Consider the following 11,661-nt stretch of genomic DNA (forward strand, 5'->3'; position numbering starts at 1 on the left):
AGTGTTTTAGAATCAGAATTTGAAGGGATATGTTTCTGAAACTGAAAAGATAGCCATCAAGCAAAATCAGTGTTTACAAAGCTTGCTAAAAAAAGGCAGGCTGGTTTCATTTTTTTTAAAAAAAATAAAGTACTTCTAAAGCATTTGCTGCTTGTTCATGTAAATGCCTAAAACAGCCATTAGATGGCAAGCTACACCAATATTTCACTACCCCCTCATTCAGTTAGGGGACCCCAAATGAGGTTGCAACATACAATTTGAGAAGCTTTGCTCTAGAGCAGGCTTCTTCAACTGTTGATCCTCCAGGTGTTTGTGTTTCCAACCCCCAGAAGGCCTAACCAGCTTGTGCAGTGGTCAGGAATTCTAGGAGTTGAATTCCAAAACACCTGAAGGGCCGCAGGTTGAAGAGGCCTTATCTAGAACATAAGAGCTGTGCTGGATCACATCAAAGGCCTGTTTACTCCAGCATCCCGCTTTCCACATTATTAGCTTATTGGTAATGGAGTACAGCCCTTTCACATTGTTTCCAAACAACTGGTATTCAGAATGCTGTCTCTATCTTGGAAGTAGAATGTAGACATGATAGCCTTATCTTCTATTAACTTTAAATTTCACCTTTGAACTGTTCCCATAGTTGAACGGTATGCTGTGTTAGCATTTAATTTGGTCTGTTTTTAATTCCCAGATATCACTTTGGTTGAATGAGGATTTTATAGGTGAGGAAGAAAAACATTCCTGTGTTCTTTCTTCAAGTCATAAATGATTTTATGCAGCTATGGCATGTCCCCTCCCCCTATACATCCTTATTACCAGTCTAAAAAATACTGCACATGTACTCCTCTAAGAGTTTCCAGTCCTCTGATTATTTTGGTTTCCCTTTCTCATTTTCCCCATCTCAAATATAGCCTTTTTGAGAATCAGTGAACAGAACAGTGCAGAGCACTGAAAGTGTGATTGGAACATAGATTTGTATAAGGGTATTTTGATACTGGCAATTTTATATTTCATTCTGGTCCTAATGACACATGGAATGGAATTTTTCTGCAGCTGTACACTTTGTTGACATTTCCATTGAACAATTTACCACAACCCTTGTTTGGTTATGTACTGTCACTTCACATCCCATCAGCAAAGTTAGGATTCTCTGCCACAATATTCAGTTTGCTGACTTCTATCTAACTCTTCCATTTTATTGTCAATTATCCAGTTTAGCCTCCGTTGAAACTCCCATAATACATTTTCATTATTACTACTATGCATAATTCGATACTATCTGCAAACCTGACCACCTCGCTGCTCGCTCACAATTCATTTATGAACAAGTGAGACTTCATGCTTTCTTTGCCTGGAAATTGTTGCCATAGATCTACCAGGGAAATTAAGTAGTCTGTAATTTCTGAAATGCATTTCTAAAAATAATGTTACATAGATTGTACGTGAATCCGTTGGTACGAAGGCCAGTTTTATGGGTGATACTGTTCTCTTAAATGTCTGTTATATCTTGCATGACTATCCAGACCTGGCTTGATTTACTTATGCTTTAATTTCTCAGTAGGGATTGAAACTTCACCCCTTATGACTGCTACATTTGGCACAGTTTATATACATCTTTCTGGGAAAAGTCACTTCAGGCTTCATTTTCTGCCCTACATCTTCCAGCTAAGCTTCTGTCTTGAGGTCACTGCCAAGGTCTTCTAAGAGCACTGCTACTCAACATGGTGCTCCCTGGGCTGGTTGCCAGCCCCTGAACCATTGGCTCCCAGTCCCGGAACGTTTCCAGGAAAGAAAGAAACAGTTGTACCCAATGGGCACAAATTTAGTGCCATTCTCTAGCACACTGGAAAGTAGTAATTCTCGGAACATGTTTTGTCACATGTTTAATATATAATGTATTTTATACAAATCTTTCTTGGTAAATTTTGTTTGTCAAATGGGCTCATCTTGTTTAGAAAACATTTTGCTTGGTTTTGCTGCAAATATACACTATGTTTTAAATAATTCAGTCTGAAGCATAAATGTACAGTGTAAATTAATAGTTCACTTTTATTTTTCCTTAGAGAATATAGAGATGTGTGTGTGTTTCTTCCTCATGCATAAATGATGACTGTAGTTCAGAGAGTCTCAGGCCACGATAATGTAAGTGACTCACAACAAGCAGTATAACAGCCAAGAAGGGAAATGTGTTTTTCAACTGAGACAGAAGAGAACAGGCTTCCATTGGTATTATCACTCGAGGGGTGGCAAACTCTGTAGCAGTCTCTAACATGGGTATTGTGTCTCTCAATAAGTATTGAATATTCTGTGTATTGAAGCATTGCTATAAGAAGAGAACAAACTATTATGACAGTATTACTGCAAATCTTTTATTGTGAGTGCATGCTTGGGGAGGGAGTTGACAAATTAATAACATTGAGCATATCCTCCAAGCTTAAATGCTCTTGGTAGTGTTGAAAGGAAAACGATGTTTTCCCCTACAATAATGAAACTTCGGTCTATTCGGTTTGAGGAATAAAATTACTAGTTGTTGTAGACTGCCATACCTTTGGTCAAAGTAGTGTAAACATGTTGAAATGTTCAGACTACTTTGACCAAAGGTCTTTAATGGGCAGTTTTCTCAGCATTAAGTTGACACATATCCTAATCAGCAGCAGCACTCATGCTAGTGATAACTCTCCTGTGATAACTCATGATGTCACTCCCATGGCCCTCCCCCCACATTAGCTCTTATTACAATATTGTTGACAGAATGGCAGAAAAATTGGCAGAATCGGTGATTATACAAAAAAAATCAGAAGCAAATAAAAGTTGCGCATGCTTGTAGCACATGCAAACAAAACCATGTGATTTGAAGCATCATTGTAATTGGCTAGTGATGTCAGCTCTGACTGGATTGCATATGCATTAGAGAGTTTGGAAAGTAAAGTAGCATAGAGTCTTACCCTTATTGATGTAGCATATGTAAGGCAAGCTTATGAAAAACATTATTGTGATTATATCTAACTATAAGAATATTTTTATTAAAAATGAAATTCTGCTGAAACACTGTACACAAAAATAGATGGTGTGATGCACCATATGTATGCCTCTGATGGTTTTGCTTGGTGCACTTCATAATACACACACACCAAATACATAACTGCCTCCTTATTACTGCCATTGATATTAATGTTTATCTTCTCACCTCTGGGGCAAGGTCCTTAATATGTGCTTGTGGATTTAGATAATACATTGGAGGTGGCTTAGGGCATGGGTGAATTGCCAGTCTTATTCTATAATGCTCTATGAAATGGCTTTGTAAGCCAATTGGTGACAGCCCTACAGATGCCACATAAAATGTTGAGTGATATGTGTTTATTATCTGTTCCCATTTTCAGCTCATTGGCCCATTTGGCCAGGATTTTCTAGTGGTTTCTGTAAGTTTTGAGGCAATTTCTGTGCCAAAAGATCAAACCTATTATGTACCTAAATTATTTTATTGTCTTTGAAATACTTATTGGTGTGCTTTTTAATGGAAGACTTGGGGTCTAAACTGTATTGTATAACATGATGTTGAACAAATGGAATTGTCTCCCTAGGGAAAGAAGCAAAGACATCATAAGTGAGGCATTGAACTAGTGTTGCATTTCATTATAACATTTCTTGAAGGTCAAACAGGTCCAAAATATCTGCTATAATTTGTTTAGTCAGATTACCGTAGAGAGCCATCTGTAGGTCTGTTCATTGCTCTTTAATTCAGGTGAGCAGCTGGAGGGGTTACAGATGGTGCTGAAAAATGCGCTGTCCTGATCTACTAATTAAATGTTTTATTTCCTCTTCTCATGTAGGATATAGTAATTGATTCAGGAGGTAATCTGTTTCAAATCTAAATTAGATAGTAACCTATATTTATTTTCTAGAAATTTCATTGATAATTTCTTTGTCCCACCATTCAGTTCTCAAAAGAATCTACAATCTTACAACTTCAAAATCAACCAGTGCTCCAAAGGGCAAAAATAAAGCAAGGAGAAAAGAAATGCACATTACAAGGAAAGATTTGAAATGGCTCAAAAGCTGTTGGGAAACATGGTATTCCAAATACTTGACAATGTCATAAATGATAGAAAGGAGTCCCACAATCAAGGTGGTGCAACCACAAAAGCTTAGCCAATCTTTTAGCTTAGTTAATCTTTCTATAACAGATATTGTTTATTTTTATGCCAGCATCTGACAAAATAGTTCTGGGATAGTCAAAGGACAAAGGTGTACTTAGACCATACCACAGAAATTTTTATTTTTGCATGAAGTTTGTAATACATCTAGGATTCTGAAACTACTCAAGAAAATTAGTCAGGAGTTCAGGGGATAGCTGGATTGGCTCATCCACAGTCTGGACAATCAGAGAGCTCATCTCTCTTTTGCTGTATTAGAAAAACAATAATTGACAGCATGATCATAGCTGATGCAATTAGCCGGGCCGGGCTGTGGCGCAGCTGGCTAGTAACCAGCTGCAATAAATCACTACTGACTGAGAGGTCATGAGTTCAAAGCCCGGGTCAGGTTAAGCCCCCGACCATTAAATAGCCCGACTTGCTGTTGACCTATGCAGCCCCAAAAGACAGTTGCATCTGTCAAGTAAGGAAATTTAGGTACACTTTATGTGGGAAGCTAATTTAACTAATTTACAACATCATAAAAAAACTGCCAGCAAAACACGAGGAAAGGAATGAGGAAGTACAGCCACTAGTGGACAGTGAAGCAAGAGCTCCCCCTGTGGCCTGAATCGTTAAGCTGGAAAAAAAAAAGTTAAATGCCTCTGTGTCTGTCTGTTGGCATTGAATGTTTGCCATATATGTGTTCATTGTGATCCGCCCTGAGTCCCCTTCGGGGTGAGAAGGGCGGAATACAAATACTGTAAATAAAACAGAGCAGGTGACTTCCATAGGACCAGAGACCACATTCTGCTTGGGTGAGCACTTATGAACAGGATGTGCTAATTTTCTAGTGTAGGGAGAGTTAGACAAATATACGTCTTTGAGTAGACATATTTCAACAGCTTGGTAGAGGCCTGGCAAGGCTACCATACAAAACCACCTTCTTTTCTCCCAGGCCTTTCTCAACTTCTTTTTTTTTTTTTTTTAAAAATGGCAGTAATATATTAAGAAGAATAAAAGTTGTCTCTCTTTCAATGACATTTTGCTAGTAATTCAAAGAAGGAGTTGAATGTGAAATAAGGTCTAGATTCAGTTTTAAAATGTGCTTCAGAAAGTTAGACGTTTGGAAGATTAAGACATGATTCATAGCAGTCTAAAGCATTTGCTGTTCCTTATGAAAACTTGCTTTAAATAGCTTTTTTTGGATTTAGACTCCTAAGGAGACTGTATGTCAGATCACAACTCCCTTGGACTTGTTCCTACAAAGTCATTGCATCTTTTTAGAAGAATTCTGGCTGGTGAGAACTTTCCTCTCTAATTCCTGCTGGGATTCTTTCCCCAGCAGGCATAGCCATTTGTTCTTCCTTCCACCAGCTTCACCTGAAGACCATCTTCATTTTTGGCTACCCGTTTAAGATTATAATATCTTGACCTCTATCACAAAATCTTTTATTTTAGCAATTCCAAGTATTTCCCTATATATGTTTCTAAGCCCACCAAATAATACTTTACTTAGAATCTCCACCGTTGAGTAGTTGTTAATATTAAATGTATTATGGTGCAGGTGAGGGACATCTCTGCAATGGCAAGATACGAACTAGGCAACCAAGGACCTTTTCAGATTAATATTTTAGGTTTTCCAGAGCTTTTTTCTATTTATGTGATGCATCACTCTTGAGGTTATTACGGATTTCCATAGCAACAGTTCCTTACTCTTTGGCTCTCCTTTGTTTAAGTGAGAGAAAAGCAGGTAATCAAGTTGACTGTCTTCATGGCTTGTTGGTGGGGGAGGAGAAAAGAGACTGAAGGCCATTGTTTACCATGACAGATCTACTTCTGAAACACGGATGCTTTGAGCGGTATATGAAGCATATATCTGAAGCTGCAGACAGCTTGTCAGTGGTTGATATTTAGTTGTGGGAGTGGGTGCTTTTAAGGTCTGTTGCATGGAGACAGCTTTTAAGGCTCTGTAAGACACCAAAAGAAAAAATAGCCATGGAGGAAAGAAGAATGGTTGGCATTGGAGCAAACTGAACAAGACTACTTTCAGACTAAGGAATGATCTCAGGCTGAGTTAAAGAAAGTCTCCTTTTGCCTAGCTCATTTATGTTGATTATGTGTGATGTAATAGGTTTAACCCCTAACCCCAATGAAAGAGTATATGAAGACAAGGTCTTCATTGGAGGTACATCAGAAGTGATGGAAAACCACGGTGGTACATTACCTGAAATTTGGGGCAGAGACTAAGGGATTCGGAGTCAAATCTTGAAATTCAGTAAGTGACTTTGAACTAATTAATCACTCTTAGTCTACCAAGTTTTTGAAGCTGTTATAAGAATAAAATGGGTGGAGACAGAGAGAAAGGGATGTTAGAAATTTTAGATTCCTAAATTACATTCCTCACTTGACATACCATGTTGAAATGTCACATCACCATCCCCTTGCTTTTTGCCTCTAAGCACATCCTGACACTGAACATGGAAGAGCTAGGTTCTCTTGTGTTTTCCCCTCCCTCACTGTCTTTAATAAAAAAAATTACTGTGACAAAATCAGAGCTCCTTTCACTAATTTGTGAATAAAGATAAAGCTATCAAGCACAGCCTAGATGAATTTATTCTTGGGAGTATCAGCAATACACAGTGGAGAAAATCAGGCTGTAGCAGCTCAACAAATAATGACACCAGTTTGGGTGGGTATCAGTTTAATGTAAATAGCTTCACTTTTGTCTAATGCTAAAAGGGATAGTTAACATAGTTGATAATAAATAAAGTAGCTGACCAACTAGATTTATTGCCACTTGCCAGCAAGATGTAGTGGCATGTGAAACCTAAGGGACATGAATCTGATCTGGGGTGGGGACGGCAGTTTTGATCCTTCCCTAAAGCCTGGAATGGTAATGAATTTCATTTCCTACTGTCAAAGTGAGCACTACATCTTTGCTGTTGTTTTCCCTTCCATAGAATTCTTTTAAATAGAAGCAGATGTACGTGTTAGCTTGGTTTCTAAAGCCATTTTAGAAGATTTTTTCCCCAGCTGTAGTCTGTAAATAACATCTTAAATCCTTTTGGAGGACCAAGAAAGTAGAACCAGTGAAGTCATTTGGCTCTACTGATACTATCCTCCTAAATTAAATGGTAGATGAACAAGGTCCTGTCTATGACATATAGCATAGCCTTACTACTATCTGCCAACAATACCATTTGCCAAAACTGAAAATTCCTACCTTGAAAACAATTATATCAGAGTAATGTTCGTATATGAAATACGTTCTGTGTTGAACTTGTTAAATATAATACATCTATATTAAGATGAGTCATTTGCCATTATTTCTATACATTTGTTTACAGTTGTTATGTACATGGATACGTTCTCATCCTTTCAAGCAGGACAAAATATGTCAATACTTAGTATGTGTAAAACCTTCACAGAGCTGTTGATAACATGGAGACTCCCGAGTTTCTCGCCTTGCTCAAAATCAACTGGAGTATAGCTTATGAACCAAAATGTATAGAACCACATTTTACCTAAAATCCCTCTTAAGGGGTTTAGGGGCATTTGCCATGGGGGTTTTTTTTGGAAGGGGGGTGAACCATTTTAGTCTAAGACATTTTGTTAAATTGGAAGTGACTTCTGGTTATTTCTTATTTTTAAAAATGACCTATCCTGGGCCTAAAACAGCCTGGGGTGGATTAAAAACATGGCAAGAATACTCCCATAACATTGTAGGGGAATTGGGGACCATGTTTTGGTAGTGGCAATGTGACCCTCCAAGTTCTCCTGGGGGACATATGCAGCCCTCTAGCCTCCCACAGTTTCTCGCCCTTCCTTTAAAGCATGGCATGGAATACGTGATTTTCAATATGTTTTTAGCTCAACTTTCATCAAATCCAAGTGGTCAAGCATGGTAGAAGTTGGAGCCGATCAATGCCTGGAAACTCACAAGTTCCCTCTTCTTGTTTCAACAAGGTGTATCCATCTCATCATTTCAAGCAGGACAAAATATGCGTAAAAAAATTGACTAGTTTATTGATTATCTCAATTCCTGTTTTCTGTCCTTTCAGATCAGTGTACAGTTACTCGGACTTACCTATTCCTTCATAAATTTTGGTTCTTCAGCGTTGCATATTATTTTGGCAACTGGGCTTTTATTGCGGTAAGCTATCTTATTTGAATGCCATAATAAAAATAGCAATGGTTTTATTTACTTTGTTAGAAGTATTCTTATTTGGATGTCATCAAAAATCCAACTTAGTGATTTAATATAATTGCAGCTATCAATTGTCCCATTCTAAAACTATTACAGTAAAACCCCGCTCGTTCGAGCCCCGCTCGTTCGAGCCTCCGTGCAATCCGAGCAGGTGAACGGGGAGGGCCGCAAAGGCCCTCCCCGTTCACCTGCTCCCTGGCGTGCGTGTTGCTAGGTAGATAGCAAGCTACCTAGCAACATGCACGGGGCACTCGCCCCTTGGGAGGTGGCCCCTGCGTGTTGCTAGGTAGATAGTAAGCTACCTAGCAACACGCAGGGGGCACCTCCCAAGGGGCGAGCGCCCCGTGTGTGTTGCTAGGTAGCTTGCTATCTACCTAGCAACATGCACGTCCGACTCCTTCACCACGCCGGGGTGTTGCCGCCCCGGCGTGAGGAAGGAGCCGAGGCACGGGCGGGTGGGTGGGTGGGTGAACGGGGAGGGCTTTTGCGGCCCTCTCCATTCACCCATCCGCCGAACGAAGGGGCTTTCTTCCTTTGGCGAAGACTTGGAGCCAGTGAAGCGGGAGTCACTTCCCTGGCTCCAGGCCTCCACCAAAGGGAGGGAGAGCCCCTTCGTTGCGGGGGTGCTCCCAACCGCGGGGAGGCCTCTCCGTGGGGACCAGGGCTGGATCAGAAGGCGCTGCAAACGCCTCCCGGTCCAGTCCTCGTCCCCATGGAGAGGCCTCTCCATGGGGACGAGGACTGGATCGGGAGGCGTTTGCAGCGCCTCCCGGTCCAGCCTTCGTCCCCACGGAGAGGCCTCCCCATGGGGACGAGGACTGGATCGGGAGGCGTTTGCAGCACCTCCCGGTCCAGGCTTCGTCCCCACGGAGAGGCCTCTCCATGGGGACGAGGACTGGATCGGGAGGCGTTTGCAGCGCCTCCCGGTCCAGGCTTCGTCCCCACGGAGAGGCCTCTCCATGGGGACGAGGACTGGATCGGGAGGCGTTTGCATCGCCTCCCGATCCAGCCTTCGTCCCCATGGAGAGGCCTCACCACGGTTGGGACGAGGGCTGGATCAGGAGGCGTTTGCAGCGCCTCCCGATCCAGCCTGCGTCCCGCCTGGTAATCCGAGTTATCCGGTTGACCGAGTTGAGGTCCGCCCGTTTAACTCGGACTACCGGGGTTCTACTGTATTTGCATATTCCTTCTGCTCAAGTGTGTCAAGCTTATTTTCATTGAGGGCCACATCAATCTTATCATTGCCTTCAAATGGCCACTGAATCCATTGATGGAGAAGCTGTGATACAGAGGGCCAACTATGTATTTTTAACATAGTGATTGGTGCTCTTTAGCTTTTATCCAATTTGGGTCCGCAGATGTTATCGAACGGCAACTTGTATATATATATATTATTATCCACCATGTGGACTGGGGATAATGGGACTTGCAACCTAGTAGCACTTGTGCTCTGAGGTTGAGGAAAGGTTAAAGGACATTTTAAAGTCAGACATCATATCCACAAACCTCGTCTCTGAATTCAAACCCCAGTATCCTGACTGAACAGAAAAAACTGCAGCCTTCCAGATCTCACTGTATCATAGCTCCCATCAGCTTTGGTCTAATAATGAGGAATATAGGAGTTGTGATCCAGCATCTGTAGAGCCACATAAAATGACATGGCAAGTTGGATTTGGCCTGCGGGCCTTGAGTTTGACACATGAGCTTTAGCTGATGAACAGTAATACATTATATTAATTTAAATTCACAGGTCTTCTTGTTTGGATTAATTGTGTCGTGTTGCAAAGGAAAAAAATCAGTCATTGAAGGTGAAGTGGATGAAGATGATTCAGACATAAGTGACGATGAGCCGTCTCTCTATTTTGGTTGAAAAAAACCATGGTCCCAAAGGTTAAAGCCCACCGTGTAAAACTGTGAAAATGTTATTTTGGTTTGGACTTTTGCCAATGTTAAAGAGGCCAAGGGATGTAAAGCAGAATTGGGAATTTAAGAATCTTACTGTTTTATAGTTAATCTAGCATGTACATATACAGTCACAGAAGAGCTAACTATATGAAGGAATGATTAAAGAATATTATATTTTGGGTGTACACTCTGATGTTGTGATGTCATTTAAATTACCTTTCCGTTGGTCTGGTTTTAAATTACATTATGCCGAGTTTCTTTTGGCAAGCTTAAAAAGAATGAGTGCAATGATACTTATATCTTAACTGAAATCAAAAGTTTGATATTGCCAATGCTTATTGATATACAACAAGTGTTAAAAATACATCTGACACTAACTAATACTTAAACTGTAAGAAATACTAGATGGGAAATATTTTCCACTTCCATTTCATATGCCAGTACATAGAAATTGGGAAGTAGCACTCATATTTCCTCTATCTTCCAGCCATAGGTGGCATATAACCACAGTGAAGGATCCCAAATACATTTGAACATGGATTTCCCCATAGATCTGCCATATAGAGCATGCTTTTTGCATGATTAAGGAGACCCTGATTGAGACAAATTTAAAAGATCTTTTATATACACGTTAGCTCTGGGTCATTTTAAGCTTGGTGGGACAGAAAGGAGGAGGGGAGTGGAAATACATCTTGCCAAGCGTCATGAAGAATGTGGTGGAGAATAGATTTCTGGATGGGCCCTTTAATATATCTTAATATATCCAGATGTGTATGTAAAGGGAAATAGTAAGGAAAATATTCCTTTTTTCTTCCATTTTGAAACTACCATCTCTGCATGTTCTGCACCAACAGCTACTACATGCTATTGGAATTCCATGTTCAGAAGCCCAGGCCAGTAAGGCTAGCGGTCAGGAATTCTTGAAGTTGTAATTCAATGTTTTGGGTACCCATCCTTGGAAACCATTGGTATGAATTAACAGTACTTGAATTTTTAAAATATGTTGGCTGTTAATCACATAGATTACCTACTGTTCTATGTTCATTGTAATTCAGCTTAAACATACCAGATATTTTGAGTTGATTTTTTAAAAAGTTGTTGCGATCTGTCCATTTTCATTTTGTTCAAAGTTATAACTAAATGTAATATATAGATATTTAAAATCATGCAAGAATTTTCTGTATCATTTTGTAAAATAAACTGATTGACTACATAGAGCTTTGAAATATTCTTGCAACTTCAAACATTTTATTTAATATTCATTAAATAAATTGTAGCCAGAATTGAACTATTTTATGTTTTACACTAATTGGCAAACAGTGCCCTATAAATAGTAAATTCTGGCACCCAGGGATATATTGTATTAGCTAATAGTGTTTCAAGGGTGTAGGATTTATAGGAAAAGATATCTGTTATATT

The 11,661-nt window shown here is 39.9% G+C and overlaps 1 protein-coding gene and 1 non-coding gene across 2 annotated transcripts in view; both read left to right on the top strand.

Annotated features, from left to right (window-relative positions):
• Nucleotides 1–11,455, top strand: part of lmbrd1 (LMBR1 domain containing 1) — an 82,813-nt gene extending 71,358 nt beyond the window's left edge. Inside the window, exons 15-16 of the mRNA XM_003215503.4 lie at nucleotides 8,192–8,283; nucleotides 10,088–11,455. Of these exons, the coding sequence (XP_003215551.1) occupies nucleotides 8,192–8,283; nucleotides 10,088–10,207 (212 nt within the window). The 3' untranslated portion in view covers nucleotides 10,208–11,455. The remainder of the gene's footprint in view (nucleotides 1–8,191; nucleotides 8,284–10,087) is intronic.
• Nucleotides 7,195–7,326, top strand: LOC134295797 (small Cajal body-specific RNA 15). Its single transcript, XR_010002403.1, has one exon. It is a non-coding gene; the product is annotated as a small Cajal body-specific RNA 15 (non-coding RNA).
• Nucleotides 11,456–11,661: the final 206 nt, after the last annotated feature.

Source organism: Anolis carolinensis, chromosome 1, assembly GCF_035594765.1.
Source record: "Anolis carolinensis isolate JA03-04 chromosome 1, rAnoCar3.1.pri, whole genome shotgun sequence".
Taxonomy (NCBI): Eukaryota; Metazoa; Chordata; class Lepidosauria; order Squamata; family Dactyloidae; genus Anolis; species Anolis carolinensis.